At 49.9% G+C, this 24,204-nt stretch overlaps 2 protein-coding genes across 3 annotated transcripts in view; one reads left to right on the top strand and one right to left on the bottom strand.

Annotated features, from left to right (window-relative positions):
- The window catches only part of LOC144175058 (uncharacterized), a 63,443-nt gene extending 52,824 nt beyond the window's left edge, over positions 1-10,619 (bottom strand). The window contains exon 1 of one of the 2 annotated variants that reach the window (XM_077704101.1): positions 10,519-10,619. The gene's annotated coding sequence lies outside the window, so the exon portion shown is untranslated. The remainder of the gene's footprint in view (positions 1-10,518) is intronic. The other variant, XM_077704103.1, reaches the window with a different exon arrangement.
- LOC144175057 (PC-esterase domain-containing protein 1A-like) lies at positions 6,033-23,876 on the top strand. The gene is made up of 5 exons (XM_077704099.1): positions 6,033-6,247; positions 10,558-10,771; positions 12,186-12,355; positions 17,264-17,435; positions 23,505-23,876. The coding sequence occupies exons 1-5, from the start codon at positions 6,042-6,044 to the stop codon at positions 23,814-23,816; spliced, it is 1,074 nt and encodes a 357-aa protein (XP_077560225.1). The 5' UTR covers positions 6,033-6,041; the 3' UTR covers positions 23,817-23,876.
- The last annotated feature ends 328 nt before the right edge of the window (positions 23,877-24,204 follow it).

A 24,204-nucleotide genomic window follows, 5' to 3' on the forward strand; every position in this document is an offset into this window, starting at 1 on the left:
CACCCGGTTCGGAATCACCTCAATCATGACATATTCCAGGGAACTGAACGGTATCTTAAGGTCATGCACCACCTGCGTCAGTTTGTTATCCAGCATAATGCAAGTCCCCCTAGTTTTACATCCTCCGAAGACGGCTCGGTAGCCCGTCAGAGAAACCTCTTCCGTCATTGTCTCCTGCAATAGTATAGCCTGCGGCCTACCCTCACACGTGCGAATATACTGCTGTAGAGGCGCCCTTTTACGAGCATACCCTCTACAGTTCCATTGCCATACACGAAAAGTCTCATTTCGCCGCGCCATGTTGAAGTTGTTGCTGCGAGCCACCTTGCTGAGCCTCAGACTTCCCTGTCGGGGCACCTGGAGACTGAGATCTCGATCTCGGGGCGTGAGAGGCACTCAGATTGCACCTGTTCTCCAACGCCTCGATTCTACATCGCATCTCCGAGAAACTTCCATCGATCGAGGCGAGCGACTCCGTGAGACGCTTATTCAGCTGCGCCAGACCATCGTTGACCTGTTTAATACTATCAATAACACCCGACATCATCTCCTTAACCTCCGACCTCAACTTCCTCGGCACGGGCTCCGCTTCATGGGTCAATGCCTTCCTTTTTGAGGGGCGCGACCCGCCAGCCTCACCTACGTCAGCAACATCCATGCTCTCTACAGGCTCAAGCACTGCACTATCGGCCGGTGCAGGGACTGCCGCACCCTTAAGAGCCGATATTTCTGCCCTAAGCATCCTCACCATTTCTCTCAACTCTGCGTTTTCTTGCTCTAACCTCTTGAATCTCTCCTCATTCTTACCATGCTCTGGTCTTACCACACTAGGCATCTCCATTCGGGAACTTGCCCGCTCCACCCAGGCAGTATCACTGGCCACTCCACCGTGGCCCTTGCCTTGTAGACCATGCAACACACCACTCTTGCGCACACCCAGCCCCTCAGTCCCCTTGGGGCCACGCCCAGTCCCAGTTCCCAACTGTCTGTCCAGTCCGAAGCGCACCTTGGACGCCGATCTGCTCCCAGTCCGGCCGCCGGAGCGGCTGCGAGATGCTCTTCCTGGTCCCCTTGATCTTGATCTGGAACGTCGACGCCCACGCTCCTGTCCTTGCCCAGCCCCCGGTGTCTTCCCCAGCGACGGAAACTGGTTTTCGTCGTACCTGAAGCCTCCCTTCTCTTCTTCCTCAACCTTGGTATCTGCCATAGCCCGCTCAAAACGACGGCGCCTGACCACATATGGGGTACGGAACCGCTGCTTGCACTCCTTGCCCGCCGTGATGTGCTCACCTTCACACAGTTCACACTTGGGCATACATCCATGGGGTTCCCCGGGATTGGGTGATCCGCAGCCCCTGCAGACCGCTTCTTCCGGTGAGGGGCAGACGTCAGCGCGATGTCCCAACTTTCCACACACATAACAAACATCTATCTGCTTGCGGTAAAGCGTGCACCTAACCAGTGCGTTACCATACCGGACATAATTGGGCACCTTGTACCCGTCGAAGGCGATGATGACCGTGCCCGACTCCTTGATTCGCTTGGCAGCCAGGGCGAGGGGATTATGCGGGTTAACAATCTTGCGATGGAGCGCTGCAGGGCTCTCGCTGAGAGGAACGTTTCTTATTATCCCCTTGCACGTTTCATGTGGCGCCGCACGATATGCCGCAGCTTCATGCATGTGCCCAGCAATGCACAGATTCTTGATCCTCACGTACTTCGTAGCATTTTCTTCCTCCGGCGTGCTAACTACCACAATATTCTGTTGAAAATTCGGGCAGATCGTGTCCGCTTCTCGCTTCACATCGTCTATGCAAGCAGCAGCCGTGATTGCATCAGCCACCACGGCCGCACCAATTTTGGCAATATTCAGACCTCCCCTGATCCTGACGATAATCTTAATATCATTTTTCGGCAGCGGAGGCATTTTCGCGCGCCGGATGATACCCTTCTTCACACTAGCTGGCGTGTTTGTACTCACTCGGCCGTTCGTGGGTCCCAGCCCGACGTTAGGGCTACCAGCGTTGCCGCCAAATGGTAGCCTTGCCTTGGTCGTAGAATTCCTCTCGCTCTGAATTTTCCAGCCAGCATCCTCCGAAACTTCTTCCGGAGCAATGTCTTCACCCTCCACAGCATATTCCACCATGACAATAGCCTCAGACGGCCGGAAGGCCGGCGCGGCCCACGAACACGGCGATCAGGGCTAACACCTCCGCCGGCGTGGTCGAGACAAAAAAGGCCGTAAAGTCACGTACAGTTCACTCACGGAAAAATGTCCGCTATCCCGGTGTAGCTGGTAACTTCCCGGATCCGTTGAGCACAAAATTAGGCACCAACGAGAAAAATACCCGGTCAAAACTGCTCATAAAGGCGGCAGCCGACACGAACACGTCCTGCCACTCCGTCGCCCCCTGGCGGCCGCCCCAGCGGGACGGAAGGAAGGGGTTTTTCCGTCGTTGGCGTAGGTCACGGCCCGTGACGTATCGCCAAACACGTAGATAGAGGCCAGGCCAGTAAAAAAAAAACAACCTAAAGCGTGGCAAACTGTTCGCATGGCGACGCAGTGAAACATCCCCCTCGCGAGGGGCACGATGAAATGCAGAGCATTTCCGGGGGCGCACGACGTTAAGTAGTTTGCGTTACGTTAATGTTGTTGCACCTGTGGCAACTGCTGACGAGAGTGCGTGGCGATGAGTGCGTTTCAGCCTCGCCGACACCCACCTTTATCACGCCACGATCGCGCCACGCGCGCGCGATGCTGACGTCACGATTACGCCACAGATGTTGTTGATCCCGCGACGCGCGCGCCCCCACCTGTTGGGCGCGAACCGACCTCGGAGAGAGCGCGCGATGCGAGCGGAGAGTAGGCGAGGAGGAGCGGGGGAGAGGGCGCACCTGCGAGCGATGAGGACTACTACGTACGCCTAGAACGCGTGACATCTTGCGTTAAATAAATGCTCTGCATTTAAAAGCTTGCGTTCGCGGTCGTAAGTTGAAGCCGCGCAAAGGTGGCCAGCTGTGGGCTCTTCGTGAAGTTGTCGTGGGGTGTCAGAGCGGAGGTGACCAGGAATGGCGAGCAGGGCGAGCAGGGCCATCCGCACGGAAGTTTCGGTGGTTCAGGACGCCGTCTAGAAGCAAAAATGAATCCAAAGAAGGGTCGGTGTGGTGTTTAGACGACCAATGGTGGACATCTATCATGGTTGCCATGGAGGAAGAAAAAGTTAGGAGACGGCGCCGCGGGAGAAACGTGAAGCCTATACATAAAAAGTAAAATCGAAGTCAGCCCAGGTGTCACTGCACCACGTGACCCCACCGCACCGCCTCTGTATGGGCCGCCGCGCTGTTCAATTTCGTCTGCTCGAAACTGCTCTGCGGGCCGTTGTCGCGAAACCTGCTATATGTTGGTTTTTTTTCCCACGGCTTTTGTCTTCCGCACGTACGCGGCACTCCTGCCCGCACGCGGGCATGAGATCGCCGAGCAGACAAATGCAGGAAGGACGGGGAATAGCTACCGCCAACGAAACACGAGAGATGCCCCGGAGTCGGAGACCGCCGCCGCCGCAAGCTTGGAGGTCACGTGCTGGGCCGACTGCGGCGGCTTGAGAAAGGGAAACGGCGGAGGGAGCGGCTTCAACGGACCTGGGCTTGCGAAGGCTAGCTGCGTGACGTCATGCCGTCTCCTAACTTTTTTTTCCTCCATGATGGTTGCGGCACTGGTGGTCGGCTATGTTGAGAAGGCCCGATAGCGCGAAGGCACAGGAATCAGTTTCCTGGTCAGTTGTCTCGGGCTGGTCACGTGGGTAATGCTACAGGCAGTCAGCGTCGCTGTGCAATCTGCCACTCTTGCAGGTTACCAAATAGTGATACTCCTGAAGGCGCAAGGCCGATCGTCCCGGCCGTGCTGCCAGATCTTTCAAGGAGGAAAGTCAGCATAGAGCACGATGGTCTGTTACTGAGGTAAAAAGCATTCCGTACAAATGGTGGAACTTGCTGAAGGACCATGCAACAGCGAGGCAGTCGCGCTCCGTGACGGAACAGTTCCGTTCGGAGGAGGACAACAGACGGCAGGTATAAGCTATCTCTCGGCCGTGGCTGGCTTGCTTCTGCACTAGTACAGCACTTACGCCGTGACCACTCGCCTCTGGGTGGACTTCCGCCGCAGCAGTGTCGTTAAAATGAGCCACAATTGGTGAATTAGTGAGGCAGTCGATGTCATTGGCAAAAGCTAAAGCCTGCATGGGGCCCTAAAAAAAATCACGCCATATCCACGGAATGAATGATGATAAGTGGGGCGAAGCTCGAGAGGGGGAGATCATCGGTAACCGTAACTCTCCCGTGAAAGTTCGCCCATTACATCATTAAGAAAGACGTAAGACTGTGTGCGTACATTGTACAAATCAACTTTTATTTTCGGAGTCAATGCTCCCAGGCCCAGACCTGGTGAAAGACCCCGCGCCATCGAGGACTACCCCGCACCCTCACCACAATTTGTCACGTAGGATGGGACACAACGGTAAAGAAAGAACGTTTATTTAGGGCGAACTTGTGCCCGAACATCTCCGAGAACGACTGCCTGCGTTCGTGGCGTGATCTCTTGCGTGATCTCCCCCTCGCAGTGCACGTGCGCTCGCGCCTCCGTTGGCGAACACAGACAAGCTCGCGCTCCCGGTGCCGAGTTTGCGCTGCCGGTTGCAGTCGGTTCTTGCGCGTGCAACGCGGCCCACTTTGCGACATCTCCGAAAGCATGCGGCGGTCACGTACCACGAGACACAAGGGATGGACAGACCCATGACTTAAGGAGCTTCGCCCCTAAAAGCAGGCGTGGTGCTTAAGAAGATAAAGGTATGGGTGATAAAGAAGATAAAGTTCCTGACGAAGCGACGCAGCCTTACCAAGCTGCAGACGTTCTTCGAGGATTGAGAAACAAGGAAATATTCTCTGGCGCGTATTGTTTCGGTGTCAGGTCGGACACCCGTAGCGCTGATGAGGAGCCCAAGGGTCTTCGTTTTTGCGGCAGCCAAAGTGGCATTTTCACGAATTGAGCTGAAGCCCGGCGCGACGAACAACCTCAAGGATGTCTGCCAGACGAAGAAGGTGCATCTCAAACGTGGGCGAAGAGACACTGGTATCGTCTAGATAGCACAGGCAAGTTGGCCACTTGAATCCACACAAAGGGAGTACATAATCATTTAACTTGCCGACGCATTGCAAAGACCAAATGGCATGACCTTAAATTGGTACAAACCACCCGGCAACATAAAGCGGGTCTTTTCACGATCCGTAGCAGATACTACAGCAATTTGCCACTTAGAAGGTGTATAGAAGTCCATATTGAAGTCCAGATAGAAGTCCAGACAGAAGGTCCATGGAGGAGAAATACGACGAGCCGCCCAGGCAATCGAGGGTGCCATCATACGTCCGTGTTCGTATATTATTTCATCAGGCATTTTGAAGAATTGGCTATACAGCGAAATTGAACTCGAAATTTCGGAGATTTGATGGTTGAAGTCCCATAAACAATTTGAAGTCTCATAAACACTAAATTTTTGACATTGAAGTGCCATAAACACTGAATTTTTGACAAAAAAAATTCACGAAAAATAAATTCAAAACGCGGTGTCGATCCCCGCCGTTTCCCTGATTCAACTCAGATTGAAAACATCAGTGACGTACAACAGCTACTCTTGCACTTAAAAACTGGAAAAAAACCTAAAGCGAGAAAAAGTCTGTTTAATACTACGGCGTTCCTGAACAAAGCAACATGCGAAATTAAGGTTGTTTATAGCCTAAACTTAAAAACCCAAATAGTGAAGGGAGAATTTTCCTTATCTCTACCCTTGTATCTTGCCCCCAACCGGCGCTCGTGTTGTTTCCCAATCGGACGCACTTACACACGCAGGGTTTGGAAAAACGTATGTATCCGGCGGCTGCACAGGCGCAGCATGCGGCTACCATGCATTTCCGCAAAAGTTGTAACCGAAAAACAATACGTTGTGCGAACATGGGCGCCATGGATTTGTTTGCAGATGGAGGAGAGGTGCATGGGTGACGTGCTCATTATTCACGGCACCAAGACCAACGGTCGGGACTACCGGGAGGAGAGGGTGTTCAGCAAGCACGGCACCACCTTCAGCTTCTGTTTCCTGACCAGAATCTACAGCGAGTACGTCGAGTCCATCCTGCAGCGCATGGTTAAGGACCCTCCGGATGTCGTCATCGCTGGGTCGTGTCTCTGGGACATCACACGGTTAGTGGAGTTGGTTGTTCACTGCATGCCGTTCTACTGTCGCTGCCTCGCTTCTGTGGTGCTGCTGCTTTACGGCATCATGCGTTGCTGGCTTTTATCTCATGCCCGGCAAGGCAAGCTGACTCTCGCGGAGAGATTTTTAGTTTGGCGTTCTTACGCTGACGGACATGTCCGCAGCCGGACTGGTGACGTCGCATGACGTCAGCAAATGGTCCGGTGCATGGGTTCACACGAAGGATGAAGCGAGCAGACGACAGCGCGGACGGACAGAGCATACTCTCGACGCGTGAACCGTCTGCGCGATGGGGAAAAGGGCAACATTTTCGAGTGGTTGAGGGTAGCGGCAGAGATGGACGCCGACCGAGAGCGTCGTTGCGTGGCGATAGCGATGGCCGTAGCATTGGCCACAGAATGAGCCACGTAAGGTCACGAACGGGCTGAGTGAGAACGCATATATGCAGGAAAGATGTAGCACCCACGTTTTATGGTCCAGCGTTTCCTGAACTCCCGCTTCCTTTGCGGTCGCTTCAACCGCTCTGCCGTTCTCGGCTCTCCGACGTAGCCCACGACGTTGTTGCGGGCACTTGACGAACGCCGAGATAAGTGTGTCATCCACTCGCGCTTGTGGCTGGCAAGGCAAATGCCCCTGGCGCGAAAGCCCTGTACCGCCGTGCAACCACGCCTAAACACGCACGCGGTCTTGATCAGATCAAGTGGCGCCCTCGATGTGCCCCCCGCTGCTCCGAGCAGAGAGGCATGGTTGGTAGACGAGGCTGGATAGTCTTGTGCGCGCCAAGGCGCAGTATTTTGCTGTATTACCCCGCCAGAATCGCGAACGGAAAAGAAGCCTCGCATTTGTCAGCCCGCGTCGTCCGCGGTCCCTTCGCTAGGGTCACGAATCGGTGACGTCGTATCACGGGGTGCGCAGTCCGCTGTCCGAATCCGTGATTTCGTCCACCAAGCAGCTAAACGGAGCGGAAAGTGCGAATGCGCATGCGCATTCCGTTTAGCCGCACGAGAAACATGGTCCACTCAGTCTCACGCGCAGCCCGAAGCGGAGGACACATGAGCGGAGAGGGACGCGTATCCGCACGCGTATTCGCACTCTGGAAACCGGTTCGGTGGCCTCCAGGTGCACGCATGAAGGCTACAGGACCGGCTTGGGTAAAACGCGCGCGGGAACGCGTCGCTAGCCGCACATGTGTCTGGCCCTTGAGAGGAGCTTCGCTGCCGTCTCCAGTAGCGCGGTGGTGAGGGACCTTAGCGGTGGGTCGATGCGGGCGCACTCTCTCACGCGCGTGCGTCAACGTTGCTTATTCAAGGATGGCTCCCTCCAGAGACACCACGGTACAGTGTTCCGGTACAGTACACGGTTCCGTATTGTCGATGACTTGCGGTTGCTTCGTGAAGTGTCCAGTGCAAAACGGTGAACTGCACAGAACGCCGCGTTGGAGCGTTGGCGTCGAAAAGGATTCGAATGGAACTGGAACGCAACTTTTACGTGCAGAGCACTTTAGGGCCACGCCTTGTCGTCGTAGCTCGCTCGCTGGACCCAAGCAGAGCCGGCGTTCCGTTGTAGCCGCTGTCGTCGCGGCATAACCCAGAAGCTTCTAAAGCCAAGCTGCTTATATAGCCATAAGCGTTCGAAATTCGTGAACCGCTGGCGCTTGTCATCACCCCGTTGTTTATAGCGCAAAGAAAACTGTAGGTACATTTGAGGCAAAATATACGTAATTAACCGGCAGCGCCCGCGTTCATTTAGTTAGGAACGCTCGTTGGGTTGGTGTTTACAACAGTGATCGAAAAAAAGTGGCAGTGCAACGCCGGCACGTGCGGGAGGAAAAGCAAGCATGAAAAAATTGGGCCCATCTTCCCACGAGGGGGGAATCGAGTAAATGCGTCGCGTAGGGGGTGGGTGTATTGCGTTAACGTTAGGGTTTGGGGGGTGGTGGTGGGGTGGTAGTGAATGTGTTAACTATTATTGCTTATTACTATTAATTATTATTGCGTTAACCTTTAGTATTGCGTTAACGTTTAGTGTTTGGGGAGTTGGTGGTAGTGAATGCGTTGTATCAGCAGCTTCTTGACGTAGTTTGAATGAGTCAAGGATTTAAGGCGCGTTCGTAGCCTTTGATTCTGTGCCGGTTTTGTGGCGCAGTGGGAAGAGCACCATGTACCTCGCGTTCCGCCCACAGGGTCGTGGGATCGAAACCAGGCGCCGATAACTATTATTTTTTTATAGTGTAGGGGGAGGGGTGCGGACGGACAACAACGCTGCACCTGTTGTTGAGAGCGAGGAGGGTACGGGGGAGAGACGCACACCTGCGCCTCGCCGCGACGCGCATGCGCAGTGAGCGTGTGGACGCCGCCGCCGACGGTCGAGGGACATCGTGCGACTAAGAAACGCTCCGCGTTTAAAAGAACAGAACTCCCGCTGGCGCATTTTCAGGCAGAGGGCGCGCAGGCACTGCGAAGGCGGGACACTTAAATGTGTTGGGTGGTAGCAGTGAGCGGATAACGGCGCTACAGCCCATTATGGCGAATCTCTGCTCTGCACTTCCGAAAGCTTTCAGGTTGAGTTGAACGGCTTTACTTTTTTGGCTACTACATGGCTATCATCAAGTCGAAAATTCAGTTTTCGTTCAGTAGAGTTGACCGGTACCGCATTTAGATTGCACGTGTCAATACTTAATAAACAAATAAGCTATACGTATTTGGTTGATTTAATTTGTCAAAGTGGCAAAACGGTTTTCTTTTCTGCTGAATTGCGCAAGCTTGGCCGGAGGGGGCTGCAAGTCCGAAAGGACCACTCCGCTGTGTATAACTGGTAACTAAAGCGAGAAAATTGTTTACATCTCCGGTGTAACTTAGCTGGGCTACCCGGAGGGGGGCCGGTTCTCTGTGCCGGGACGTGGCGATACCTAAAATAACGCTCGTTTTCTCGGATTGCACCCGAAGACTCGGCGGGGTCTGCCACTTGCGAGGGGGGGAGGGGGGAAGGGGGGTCTAGAAGCGTCGCCAGAAACCGGCTTTTCCGCTTGACGCCGGGCCATGTGATGCTTTCGCATTTTAAAGGGTCCTCAAAGGAAGACGGGAAAAGGGGGAGGGCTCCGGATTAATATTTTCACCGCGTGGAGATCTTTAACGTGCGCCGAAATCTCGAACACACACACAAAAAAATGCCAGTGTGTTCGAAATTTAGGCGCACGTTAAAGATCCCCACGCGGTGAAAATTAATCCGGAGCCCTCTACTACGGTGCGCCTCATCGCCTGCGTAGCGTCGGCTCGTTAAGCCTGATAATGGATCGATATTTGAGGCGAAGTAGGGAATGGAAGCTGGAGAGGGGCGGTAGAAAGGTAGGGGTTTATTTGATTGGCCCTCTTAAAAAGCTCCGTTTAGAGCGAAGATGAGGGGGTGCGATTGGCGCTCGCTTCGTGTTCTACTGCCCCTACTGCATACTGAACAAGACTTAACTTAACGTGCGGTATAAGCAGGGTTGTTCGGTTTAGGGTATTTTACCCGTTTCTTACACGACGAACATGTTTCAGGAGAATCGGGCTAAACCCCATTTCTCCCCGGATGGAGCTTTTCAAAGCGGCGATCTGCACAATTGTGGGCTGACGGTCCGCCGTTTTCAACCAGTAGTTGCTGGAAGCATTCCCCCCACAAGCACAGCTTTCGAACTCGTTGAGTATTGGCATGACCACTGCTCGCTACCCCAGTCTGGCAAATGCTGCACTGACATTGCTGCGCCTAGCTTATGGAAGCTGTGATGTCGAGAGAACTGTCTCCCGGCTGACGTGCGTTCGACGATCGGACAAGTCTCGAACGGAGACCGCCATGTTGCGATTGGAGATCATAATGTATGTAAACAAGAATGTGTAAAAAATGGATCGATGACCAGATTTTGTGAATAAAACGTTTGATTCCTTAGAAGCTATCAATGGTCTTTACTGTCGTCATTAATGATTCACTTAAGAAAAACGCCAAATTTCGGAGAGTATTCGCTAGAAAACCCAATGTCCCCCCGATTACCAGCTTGAAACAAACACCAACTCTGACACACGGAGAAGCTCGTGTCACCTTCTGATAAAATAAACTGAATTGTATTACACAGCACCTGTGTTGTTTAACCCGAGAGATTCCGAATTTCGGAATGCTTTTACAAAAAAAAAAAAAACCACTCCTCTCCAATTATAAGTTTGAAAAATAGCACCCGATTATTACCCTCGATTTTAAAAATATATAAACAAACAAACCTGAAACAAACCTGGAAGGTATAAGGAACCGCTTAATTTCCTGTCCACAGCTGGGGTCCCGACGGCGTCGAGGACTACAAGAAGAACGTGCCGAGGTTTTTCTCCGGGCTCCAGCAGCGTCTTCCGCCGACCACACTGGTGATGTGGCTGACAGCTGCACCCCTCAGCCAGGAAGTTCGCGGGGGGTTTCTGGTGCCGCAGCTCGACTTCCTCAAGTACTCGCTGCGGTTTCACATCCTCGAGGCCAACTGTTTTTGCAAAGAGGTGTGCGGTGGTCGTTGCGCATGCCTTGTTATTGTACTTATGGCTTACGAGTAAGACATGCATCAGCAGGCAGTGTTCGTAATGCTATCGACAAGTTCAATGTTATCTGAGGCGTTCAAAGTACCCTTACGTTGTGGTGGTTAGGTAGCAGCTACTTAACAATGGCTGAGAACAGTCACCATTAATTAACCACAAATGAGATGCAGTTTGCGTATGATGAAGTAGTCGACAGTGTGACACAAATACGGTCAATTGCGCATGACTATAAATTACGTGTGCTCACTGGTGTTTGATTCTCGAATGTTTCTATGAGCGAATTTGCCTAACTTAGTGACTACTGTATAGGAAAATCACCCATCCCTCTAACCAAGATGCCTGTGATGTACTTATGCGGCGTATAAAAGCGCCATTTATCGCTCACGATTGCTGTCGCACCTTTTTAGTAATTAGATAGTTTTGAACGAAATCTCGTACTGAAAACCGGATCTGATGAAATTCAGCATTGCTAGTTATTTAAAGCTGGTAAGTTTTCGTTTTAGTATATTGTACCCGTGCTGGAAAGAAAGCATGCCTAGAACATGCTAATTAAGTCTGAGAAAGCTAATTAAGCTGACTGAGGAAGCTCAGTCTGCTTAATGTATTGCATCCGCGTGGCCATTCTAGTCAAACAACGACAGAGGTGACTTTGGACTTATACAAGCTTTACTCTTACTTTAATAAAACGCAAAGCGTGTGTGGCTTTTTGAAGAATGTGACTAAAAGCGGGCACGTGCAGAGAGGTTATGTTGGCCTGCTTCTTAATTAGAGAAGACTAAAGGAGCGTATTGATGCGTTTTACGTGCAGAGCACTTTAGGGGCTCGCCTTGTCGTCGTAGCTCGCTCGCTGTTCCCAAGTAGAGCCCCACAGCGTTCTGTCGTCGCGGCGTCCCACAGAGGCTTCGAGAATCGAAAGCCAAGCGTTTTATATATTCATAAGCGTTCGAAACTCGTGAACCGCTGGCGCTTGTCATGCGTCTCCCCGTTGTTCAGCCCAAATGAAACTGCAGGTACATTAGAGGCAAAATATACGTAATTAATCGGCAGCCACCGCGTTTGTTTAGTTAGGAACGCTCGCTGGGCTGGTTTTTACGATAGGCGAGAAAAAGTGACAGTGCAACGCCGGCACGCATGGGACGAAAAGCAAGCATAAAAATGTCAGAACTTCCGCTGGCGCAGTTTCAGGCAGCTAGGGGGCGCGCGAGCACTGCGAAGGCGGGAAATTTGAAATGCGGTGAAGACGGCGGCGAAGAGCGTGATGGGTGGTAGCAGTGAGCGGATAACGGCGCCACCACCCATTATGGCGAATCACTGCTCTGCACTTCCTACAGCTTTAACATTGAGTGGAACGGCTTTAATTTTTTGTGCTTGCTTGCAGGCCGCCGACAAGTTTGGCATCGATGTTCTGGACCTCCACTTCCACCTGCGCTTCCTGCTGGAACACCGAGCCCGCGACGGAATACACTGGGAGCCATTGGCCGTACGCCTCTGCACCAACCTGGTCCTGACTCACGTCGCCATCTCGTGGGACAGACTGCTGCCCGAAAAGTGCGATACCGTTGGAAATTTCTTTCCGTAGTTTGCTCTGGCGCGATTTCACTGATCACAACACTTGCGCTTAGAGTAATGTATATAGTAGTGGCACGCAGCTTGGTTCGTTCTTATTTCAGTTGTAAACGAACTGAAACTGGTAAGATCTCTAATTAAGCTAGATCTGAGGAGGAACCATAACAAACTAGTACGCAAGAAGCCGATCAATGAGCTAACAGTAAGACGGAAAGTTGAAGAATTTAGAGTCGCACTGCAAAACTGATATTCAGCTCTAACCGAGGAAGCAACCTTTACGACACAGGAACAATCTTACAGGCATTATCAATGAATGTTCAGTAGAAGTCGGCGGTACGATAGCTAGACAGGATACTGGTAAACTTTCCCAGGGGAAGAAATATTTAATTAGAGAACGGCGAAGCATGAATTATATCAATCCCAGCTGGCAGAATAAAACTAGCGGAGATTTCGAAGTTAATCAATAAGCGTAAGACAGCTGACATACGAAGTATAATATGGAGAGGGGAGCATGCTGTAAAGAACGGAGGCAGCCTGAAAGCAGTGAAGAGGCGTCTAGGCATGGGGAAAAATCAATTGTATGCACTTAAATACAAGCACGGCAATGTTACCACAAATAGGGATAAAATAGACATCGTAGTAAAGGAGTTTGATAGAGATCTGTACAGTAGCCGGGACATCCAGGATAATACCTTACGAGGGAGTAGTTCAGAAGTTCAGTTCACCAGTAACGACAAAAGGAGTAAAGAAGGCTTTGAAAGAAATTAAAGGGGGCAAAGAACCTAGCACTGAGGATCAGATAACAGCAGACCTCTTGAAGGATGGCCGGCAAATCGTACTAGAAAAACTGGCAATCCTGTATGCACAATGCCTAATGATCGCGATTGTACCGGATTCTTGGAAGAACATGAGCATCACCCTAATCCATAAGAAAGGTGACATGAAGGACTTGAAAAATTACACGCCGATCAGCTTACTGTCAGTTGTCTACACGGTACTTACCACGGTAATCGCCAACAGAATTTCTGTCACCTTATATTTCAGTCAACCTAGTGAACAAGCAGGGTTCCGTAAAGGCTATTCAGCAATAGATCATCACACGTTCAATCAGGTGATAGAGAAATGCGCGGAGTATACTCAACCCCTGTATATGGCCGTCATATAACTCTGAGAAAGCATTCGACTTTGTTGAAACCTCAGCAGTCATTCAGGAATTGCGGAATCAGGGTGCAGACGAGCATTACGTAAGAATACTAAAGGATATCTACAATGGGTCAACAGCTACCATCCTCTATAAAGAGAGCAGTAAAATACCTATAAGGAACGGTGTCAGACAAGGAGACACAATCTCTCCAATGTTATTCACAGCATGTTTACAAGAGGTATTCAGAATATTGGATTGGGAATAGGTGGGCGTAAGGGTTATTGGAGAATACCTGAGTAACCTCAGATTTGCTGATGACGTTGCCTTGCTAAGTAACTCGGGGGACGAATTGCAAAGCATTATTACCGCACTAGACAAGCAGAGTAGAATCATGGGCCTGAAAATTAATATGTAGAAAACTAAAGTAATACTTAATAACCTCGGGAGAGCACAGCGGTTTGATACAGGTGGCGAGGATGTGGAAGTGGTGAGCATATATATCTACTTGGGTCAAGAAGTGACACCAGATCCCAGCCATGAGACAGAGATAAATAGGAGGATAAGAATGGGGTGGAGTGCATTGGGCAGGCATTCTCAGATAATGAACGGCAACCTGCCATTGTCCTGAAGAAGAAAGTGTATGACTGTGGCATCTTACCGGTACTCACGTACGGGGAAGAAACTTCGAGGCTCATTAGGCAGGGTTCAACTTAAATTGAGGACGACTCAGCGGGCAATGGAACGGAAGACGATAGGTGTTACATTAAGGGACAAGAGAGCGGAGTGGGTCAGGAAACAAACGCGTGTTAAGGACATGTTAGTAGAAATTGAGTAGAAGAAATGGGTGTGGGCCGGGCATGAAATGCGAAGGAAAGATAACAGAGTGGATCCCCAGAGAAGGCAAGCGTGGCAGGGGGCGGCAGAAAGTTAAATTGGTCATGGTTAGTACAGGACCGGGATGAATGGAGACCCATGGGAGAGGCCTTTTCCCTGCAGTGGTCGTATATATGGTGATCATTGCGACGACGATGATGATGATGATGAAACTGAGACGATCGGCTAGTAATCTAGCCTAATGCATGGACATTCAAGATGACTTCCACGTATACCTATTTGTTTCAAATATATTTTCAGAGTTTGCGTTGGTTGGTGGTATGTCAACTTGCCCTATGTTGTTTGGTTGTGCTCTTGTGACGCGGCAGAACTGGGCCGGTTAATTGGTATTCATTGGTTGAACGCCGGTAAATGACAGCAACGCTTTCAATATTAGTAGAATAGTACTGCTACTTTTGTAATCTAACACATCCTATGCACGGCTGGCATACTTTGGTTCGCCTGGGGCCTACGTTAGTTTTTTGTAAACAATCTATCCCCACTGGGGCCATTCGAGAGAGAGAGAGAGAAAAACTTCATTGTCTGCGTAAATGGGTCACGGAGAATTGAAGCCCTGATGTTGGTGGCAGAAAATGGCTGGAAGTCCTCCCCTCCAGGACGTCTTCTCCTTCAATTCGGCGGGCGAGATCGTGGTGACCGTAGGCTGGTGCCTTTCGGCGACCTCTTCCACCCTGCCATTCGAAGTCAGCGTTTCAATGTGACATACTATAAGGCTTTCCCTCTAATAAGCAGGTGATAGTTATGGTTTATTTATTTATTTTATTTATTTATTTTTATTTATTTATTTATTTATTTATTTATTTATTTATTTATTTATTTATTTATTTATTTATTTATTTATTTATTTATTTATTTATTTATTTATTTATTTATTTATTTATTTATTTATTTATTTATTTATTTATTTATTTATTTATTTATTTATGCCCTCCAGGACATACATTAATACAGAGGGGACTGGGTATGAGGAAAAAAAGCATGAAAGCAGGCAATTTTTCAAAAGAAAAGTCAAGCTCGCGCTCAAGCACTATACAAGAGAATACATATTTCTACAGACATACGAATTGCTCCACGCATATACCTTTCACGAGCAATACACAAATGTAAATACATATGGCGGGTAAAAAAGTGTGTTTGCACACAACAAAAATTGTTCAAGCATAATGTTCGCACGAAACAAAAATTATTGAAGCAACACTACACAATCCAGACCGGAACAAATTGATATCGCTGATTTCAAGAATGCCTTGTGGGAGAGCTGCATGGTTCCAGTCATCGGGTGTACGCGAGTTGAATGAAGGAAAAAAGATGGCGCACGATTGGTATAGTCCCAAATCCAAATATTGTGTGCAGCGCGAACTGCAGTATTCTCGGTCACGGCGCATAGCTGCTGCGTGTCAGGAAGTGATCGCGTGATCACCGAACGCACGGCGGCGCGCAGCTCTTCACTTATCTCGCAGCGCGTCGCCGCCGCCGAACGTGTTGTTGTAAATCGTGTTTGAACCTCCCGCGCAAATGTCACGTGGTTCGGATGAGTCGCGCAATGAGTAGGGCGACGAAGGACCGATGCGCATGCAGCATGCAGCGCGTGCTGGGCTTCTGTGGCGCGGCCTCGGCATACTGCCCTCCACCTCACACATTCGCCAGATTTCATCCTCCGCTTTCCTGCGCGCTCATATTCGGTGGCCTCTTCGTTCTGACGGTTTTCTCGTAGCGCGTCCCCGCCTCCGCATACCGCCCTCCCCCTCACACTTTCGCTAAACTTTGCTCCTCCGTTTTCCTTCTGTATTCGGTCTCTCCTTCGTTCGCGCGGTTACGAGACCGGCGACGTCGTCAAACCTCAGTAGCGGACGCTTAAGAGGTGCGCACTAAGTTTTCGTAGTACAACTGGTGGCGCCGACTTTGCGCGTGTTATCCAGACATGATGACGCATATGAGGGGAAGTTATTAAGCAATATATGGAAGTTCTGCGGAAAAAAAGATTAGCAGTGGCTTAGCTTGGCTATGCCAGGCTATACGTAGCGTGAGCCAAGGTTCAGCTGGTTATTCCTAAGTTTCCTGGTTGTCTAGGATTAGCTGATTATCATTCTTACTGCTGCTAAAACTATTTACAATCCAATTCAAACCAATGCAATCCAATCCAATTCAATCCAATCCAATCCAATCGCGGCGGTGGCGACTCCGGCGCGCCAGCTGTGTGTCGCGAGACGTAACTGCTCCTCACGCATGCGCAGCACGGCTCTCCAGGAGCCACAAGAAACTGCTCAACCTCGGCCAGTGTAGCTCACGCTACAAAATAACTATATAATAAGCTGAGACGTGCGATTTCACGACGTGAACTTAGCAGTGGAAGACCCAAATTACTTTTGGGCCTTTTGCTTCGAAGGCCCGGGTTGACGCGAGGTCCGGCCGCACCCACGACGCAGGCACGCATGCAGAAACACTGCTACAGACGTTCGCTGGAAATGTTTACTGAATTTCTGCATTAACGAATAACATAAGAGTTAAAATTAGGCCTGCGCTGTTATTCTTCTGATAATCTGCACCATACTTCCAAGTAAGACATGATGTTAGCTACCATGGACATCTCGCCGTGGTCTACACTAGAGATCAGCATGACATTTGCAGTATCGGTATTTTGCACGTTTAGGAGTAGACATTGGGAACCGATAGAAATTGCGAACGCGGAGAACAAGTGCAGCAGTGACAATAGCGGGTGTAACAAAGTGTAATAGATGTTCTCTAATCGACACACTGGCAACCGAACCATTCCGATTTATGCAGTTTACGCAACTTTTATTGGAGACTCAACTTGTTTTTCAAACTCGCTTTGCCCTTTCTTTGGTGTGCAGTGGATATCTGAATGAGAAACAGAACGAAGCAATGCAAGCTGAAGACCACGACGGTGATTCTTCCGGAGTCGAAGGACCTCCCGCAAAAGCGGACGATGGGAAGGAGAGTACGCCACCCGCAGCCATTTCCTCTACTGAGACCTCCAATAACAGCGAGACAGCCGCGACACAGGTGAGATTTACATTGCATTTGTCAATGAAAAGTTGGGAATGTGCCGGATTGGGTAGAGAGCCATGAGCACTAAGCTGCCGTTACGCAAACGCACGAACGCGCAGTACATTTATTGGACGAAGTAGGCAAAAGTCGGGGTATTGGGAAAATAAGGAATGTTTGTATGCATTAATCTTTATTGATGAAGATTCGGCCCGCGGCCTCAGGGCTGGGAGAATAAATACCGACACTTACCATGTCGGTACACGCAAGACTGCAGCTGCGTCATCAATAAAGCCAGCCAATCTCTTTCCCCTTCATGTAACCACTCCACAACCTTATTTTTACGCGCATGCGCATACAATTTCGCCGGAGGGGTTTTCTGCGTACACGGGAACGCCGGATTATCATTTCGCCCAGCCGTATCCAGCTTCGCCTAAAAAACAAAGATGGGCGAATGCGCGCGAGCACTAGCAAGGCAAATGAAACACGAAGTTGGAAAGGCTGGGTCGTACGTTTGTTCTAAAATATCGTTGCTGCGGAATGGAATGTAGGGACGCGTCGCTGCAAAGCGGAGCTGCACTGTCCCCAGTGGTCGGCAGGCTGCTTTGAAGCTGCGCAGCTGATCGGCGTTGTCTTGTATCAGAAGTGGATTTGCGCTCATCTTGACGAGGGCCAGCTAGAGCCGTGATATTGTTTGGGTGGCTGTGGACGTTGGCTATGCAGTCCCCGATCCGGGCAAAGGAGCCATGTCTTGCTGCCCGCACCATGCTCGGTTGCTTTTCTGCGGTGACTTCTTGCGGACACCGTGGTGGATGCCCAAAGAGCAGCCTCGGGGGCGTTTCCTGGTCTACGCCTCAACACACGTTATCCGAAGTTTGAAGGGTCGGATCCTACCCAGGGAGCGTGTTTTTCGCGTGTAGTTTGAAAGTTCATGCTCTTATAAGTAAAAAAAAAAAAAAAAGACGTCTTGCTGCTTCCCCTTACCTTTTTTATATACACACACACGAGTGCGTAGGAAGGGAAGAAGGAAAGATTTTGCCGGAAGGTTCGAAGGCGCGCCGAGAGCCAGGAACTCCCAGAAAACCAAATGGGAAACAGCACGACGTCTCTTTTAATTATAGTAGCATGAACTTCCAAACTACACGCAAAGAACACGCTCTCTGGGTAAGATCTGACCATCCAAACTTCAGATAACGTGTCTGAGTTGCGGCGTAGGCCAAGAAACGCCCTTCGGACGCACGCACGCACGCACGCTCTCACGCACGCACATGCACAAGCATTCTTTGCCGGTACCATAGCAAAATATGTTTACAGCACAAGAAGTGTAACACTTTGTAACTGCTGTTACATTCGGGAAGGCGTTCCGGAACTGGGCTCCGTCGTCTTCGTCATGCGTGTTAGTGTGGTGAAGAGCGGCAAGCAAAGGTAGCTCCTTTGGTGATGCCGACAAGAAGCTGGAGGCAAACTTAACTGGTTTACTGCATGGCGAGAGATGAGCAGAAGCAATACAGCAATACAGTAACCTTGCCCTTCCGGGCATGGTTACAGCAAACTTTGCAGGGCGACAGCATGGATTCGCTGCTGCAAAACGAGTGAGAACTATCCACCGCGAGGGCGGATTTTATACACAGTAGTCGTAACGGCTGCTCGGCTGTCGCAGTGCTTCTGTGCACACGGGCAGAAAATAGTGCAGACACACAACACTCTTTCTTAGTTCGTGAGTGGCCGGATGTAGCAGCGCCCTCGTTGAGTCTGACCGAGGGGGAGAGGACATCTCGACTGCGGCGTCCGCTTCTCCGGGACAAGTTTCTAAGGAAGATCCGTTGGCAGCCGCTGAGTTTCAGTCACCGACAGCGCGGCGCCGCGCGGCCGGCGCACATGAGGAAGGTAGGCTCTGCCACAGAACATAGTTGCACAGCACGAAGCTTGCAGTACGCACTGAATCGTAACAGTGCCTAAAAATTGAGAAAGCAGAAACAAAACAAAATTGATCAAATACAACCCGTTGTCGCCAAGGCCCCTTGAAAGGTACCTTTTTCGCATCACGAATGTGCTTGCAAGGATGCTTGCTACGGGTAGGATAAGATACAAAAATAACGATAAATGGCAGACTCCACCATTCTACGAATTAACAAAAAAGCAGAAAACGGGAAAGGTAAAACAGGAGGACTAGGAGTTCTCCTTAAGACTAATGACTTTCGAATGCGAAAGGGTCATTTTCAATTGGGCGCGGCGAGGGGCATTTACGAGTTATAGTCCGGGTTGTCTGCGATGGGCTGGCGTAGACGGCCACATTTCGCTAATGCTGAAGTTGCGGCTTAGGAAAAACGGTGTTTCTCCCAAGATGATATACCAACACGCCAAACTTTCAGTATTGCTGAACTTACGGCGTCTGAAGCGACGACATGCTGGGACGGTGACAGCGCTAAGCACGGATAGCACAAAGTACAGGGGACGTGCGAGAAACCGCGCGTTTTGGACTAGCTAAAAGCAGTACGTGTTTGCGAGAAAGATGGAACGAGTTGATCGCGCGTTGTAAAGCTTCACGAATGAATATTTCGATATGTTTTATCTAATGAAGCGTCTTAGAGCATAAAAATGTGAGTGAGTTGAAGCCACGCGCAAAACGGACTCTGCCCACGGCGAGCGAAGGATCCGGAAAATCTCAGTGGTGGTGGGGCTGAAAGCGTCGCGCTCTAGTAGATTTTCTAGCTACAGCTGCCAATGGACTGTTTTACTTTTCTCGGCGTCTGTATGTCATCATGTTCGCGTGGCCGTGCGTTTCTCGCTGCGCGTGCGATGACGCGGCATCAGAGATCGTGCATTGCCTGCCGCAAATCTTCTCAGGAACTTATTAGAGTCTTGGAGACCAAGATCGGCCTCCACTGCTCTTGTTTGAGGCAAAACTCGTAGCACGCCTATAAGAAGTAATAATTGCCCGTTTTGTATTAGTTTCCGTCAGCCGTTTATACGAGGCAGAGGGATATTTGTGATAGCTTCTCAGTTTCTGCGAAATGGGAGATAGTAAAGCGGAAACAGATATACTGGCTGATTCAGCTTTTCACTCGCCTTGTGACACACATTCAAAAGGAGTATTAAACAAAAATGCCGATTCTGCATTGCCAGCGTACCTGGAGGGTCATCTGGTGGAGGATCGCGGGTACGCAAATCTTGGCACGACAAATGCCCACGGCTGGGTTTTCTTCTCGTTTAAAGCTACAGCTACGCAACTTTAACGCACGATGTATTGTCCTTGGATAATCATCGTAATGGCATTGATGTACTTCAACAGCTCTTGCACTAGCTTGTATATCTTGTAGGTCATCAATCAATCAATCAATCAATCAATCAATCAATCAATCAATCAATCAATCAATCAATCAATCAATCAATCAATCAATCAATCAATCAATCAATCAATCAATTAATGAATCAATCAATCAATAATAACAATAATAATATAATAAATGTAATAACAATAACAATACAATAGTCATTAAAGTCCACTGCAGGACAACGACCTGTATGATAGATTGCTAACTGCTCCTGTCCTGCTTTGCCCGAGTTCGTTCTCTGCTCCTCTTCTTTAGTGCTTACTAGGGGCGTAGCAAGTGGGGGTGGGACTTATGATTGGGCTTCCGCATCCCCCCCCCCCCTCCCCACCTGAAATGCTGTCGCGCTATCATGCACGGCGACCAAGACAACCACCTGCGACGGAAACCATCCTAGGGTTTCGCCCAGAACTCCAGGAATCCTGTCCGGAAAGCGCACCAACTCTCCCTTTGTGGCCCGTTTTCCTCCTGGCATTCCACGGGGGTGTTCTGCGAGCTCGCGCACCGCGACGCGAAGGACAGTCGCTGCTCAGAACAAACTATAGGGGTGATTCGCGGGCGAAACCGCAGGCCTGCTCGCTACAGCACCTCCATGCAACCAGGGCCGCCACCGGATACCAGTGCACTAACTACTTCGGACATTGTCTCCCCCACCCCCCTCTACATTGTGCGAATTTACATGAGAATTCGCTGCTGCTGCGCCATTCGTGCGGCAAAACGCAGATACAAAAATAGGCTGTTTTGCCTCACGAGCGGGGCCGCAGAAGCGACTTCGCAGGTAACTCGAACCGTGTATAACGGGCCTTCTGCATAAATGTACACGTTGTTGCCAATGGCACTTTTATTGCCCTGATCAGAGTATAATCTCCTCATTTTCTTTCACCACGAGTGTACAATTTGACGGATTTTTTGTGTTGCTACTTTTGCTGTAATCACCCGCAGTACGCGACGCTAGACAAGCTGCTCGTACGCAATAAATTGGCATAAAAGACGGTGTTGTTTGATATCTCCGTAACCGTCACATGTTTGCAAAGATGGAAAAAGAAATATTCTTGGATGACGAAGCGACTTTCATATAAAACGCCCACCCACCAGTTGTTTGTTTCGGGCTTTCCACGTCTATAATAGCCGCTCTATGCTTTGTTAATTTTAGATGAATTAGTTCCTTGCTTTCAATTTTTTGCTTCTATGTTTGTTTGTTTGTTTTTTATTCGAAAGTTTGCCCTGCGGCGTAACGGTGCACGATTCACAGGTACACGAACAAGTTTGCTTCTCGTATAAAGTCCACAAGGTGCCGTGTATGTTTGTTAACCAGATATGTTTATATTTACTCTACATTTCCAAATTTTGAAGTGTTCTTTCTTCTTGTGTGCACAAAACAGAAAATTGCAAACAGTGATAGCAATTCTGTCGCTATTCTCAGAATATGCGAATAGTTTTTTATGAAATGTTTTATTTTATGCCTCTTCCCAGTTAGCAGTTATGTATTTTCAGATAATAGTGTCAGTTAATAGTCATATTTATTATAGGGTAATAGCTAGTGTTTCAGTAATAGTTTGAATTATAGGTATGTATATTATCAGTTCATAGTTTTGTATTATGCATATTCTTGATCTATTGAAAAATCATATGGAGGAGGTCGAGGTGCAGTCTCAGCCCCCGCCGAGCAAAAATTTCTGACTACGTTACTGGTTTTACATAAAGTTAACCGTCTTCCCGTCTATACAAGCTACGTGCAGCACTGTGGAGGCTACACTGTTGTCAACAGTCCGCCCACTGTGCCCGCCTAACTCGCTGTGAAGAGAGCCTTGAAAAGACATTTCCTTCTTCTCTCTGGGCAGGTGGAACCGCAAGGCCCCGGCGCTTTTTGTCGCTTCCTTCACGGTGAATTATACGCGCCCAAAGTGGGCGGGCTGTTGACAATAGTGTAGCATCCACAGTGCTGCACGTAGCTTGTGGAACGAACTATAGTCCTGCCACTCTGTTGTTGCAGTGATCGTCGCGAAATGTTTTGTAGCGCAAGCTACACTACCCGAGGTTGAGCAGTTTCGCGTGGACCTTGAAGGGCCGTGCTGCGCAAGCGCGAAGAGCATTGGATTGGATTAGATTTTATTGGATTGGATTGAATTAAATTGGATTGTATTGGATTAGATTGGATTAAATCATATTGTATTGGGTTGGATTAGGTTGGATTAAATTGGATTGTATTGGATTGGATTGGAAATCCAATATAATTGGAGTACGGGTGTGTAGAGAATTGGGTCTGCACATTCGCCGGTCTACGCATTCCATAGGAGTGACGTCAAATCCGCGGCAGACGTACTGGCGCCGGCGCGTGCCCAGCTGTGCGCCTCCCTTGAGGAGTAGCCAAGTCTGACGCTGCGCCGGAGCCGCTTGATAGCCGTTTCGCGTGGCTCCTGGAGAGCCGTGCTGCGCGTGAGCGAGTAGCAGTGACTGGACTCGACTGGACTGGATTTGATTGGACTGGATTGCATTGGATTGGATTGGAAATCGTTTTAGCAGCAGTAAGCATGATAATCAGCTAATCCCAGACAACCATGAAACCTAAGAATAACCAGCTGAACCTTAGCTCACGCTACGTATATCCTGGCATAGCCGAGCTAAGCCACTGCTAATTTTTTTTGTGTGACTCGGGCCCTAACCTACTGTCTGCAGAGAGGCATGCGCAAGCGTTTAAACGAGGTTTCTTAATACCAGCGGAGTTTAACAAAGCAAGGTTTTTTTCGCTGCTCAGGTAACCGATGACGCTTCTACAGCCTGCAGTCTCCATTTGGTACCTGAGGAGAAGAAGAAGAAGAAGAAGAAAAAGAAGCAGCAGCAATTCAGGCGCCGTTACAGGAAGCCAAAATTTGGGTGGCACAAAGGGCCATGGCAAAGTTACGGTAAACGGGGTTCCTTCTGGCAACACGATACCCGCTTGAACGAACCTTTGCGGCGAAAGGCTGACGTCGGCCGGCAGGGCTCTTTTCGCCGGCGGAAGGATCGCCCCTCCCGCCGGACTCGGAAAGGAACGAAGGACGACGCCCAACCGGGATGTTCTCGCTGAGACGTTGGAAGCCATCCTGGGCGACGTATTGCGTCACAAGTTGGTCGCCGTCAGATGACGTTGTTCTAGCGGTATGGCTGGCAAGGCTCCTCCATTGGGAATAAAAGATTTTCTAGACTACTTTTATTGGGCTTTTAACAACAGCTGCCATTTAAGCCTTTAGTTCAGCCAAGCGCACGTGAGCGTGCGTCTCGTAAGCAGCGCCCGGCGTCGCCCAGGCTTGGGCGTGAACGTGTGCCACGTGAGGAGCTCGCAAAAATATACAAAGGAAAAAATCCAAGCGCACGTGAGCGTGAGGAGCGCCCAGCGTTGGCCAACTGGACCTTTGAGATCACTATGCCTGCAGCGTTCGTGTCGTGATCTCTCCTGTGCTGTTCTCCTGGCCAGT

This window comes from Haemaphysalis longicornis, unplaced genomic scaffold (genome assembly GCF_048455015.1).
Source record: "Haemaphysalis longicornis isolate Haplotype H1 unplaced genomic scaffold, Haemaphysalis longicornis Haplotype H1 scaffold_3, whole genome shotgun sequence".
NCBI lineage: Eukaryota > Metazoa > Arthropoda > Arachnida > Ixodida > Ixodidae > Haemaphysalis > Haemaphysalis longicornis.

What these genes read in the sequence shown, in the direction of transcription:
- LOC144175057 (XM_077704099.1), top strand. Translation starts at nt 6,042, where the DNA reads ATGGGTGACGTGCTCATTATTCACGGCACCAAGACCAACGGTCGGGAC. An exon ending in TGTCTCTGGGACATCACACG is followed by an intron (nt 6,248 to 10,557) that starts GTTAGTGGAGTT and finishes TCCTGTCCACAG; the next exon opens with CTGGGGTCCCGACGGCGTCG. An exon ending in GCGAGACAGCCGCGACACAG is followed by an intron (nt 17,436 to 23,504) that starts GTGAGATTTACA and finishes TTCGCTGCTCAG; the next exon opens with GTAACCGATGACGCTTCTAC.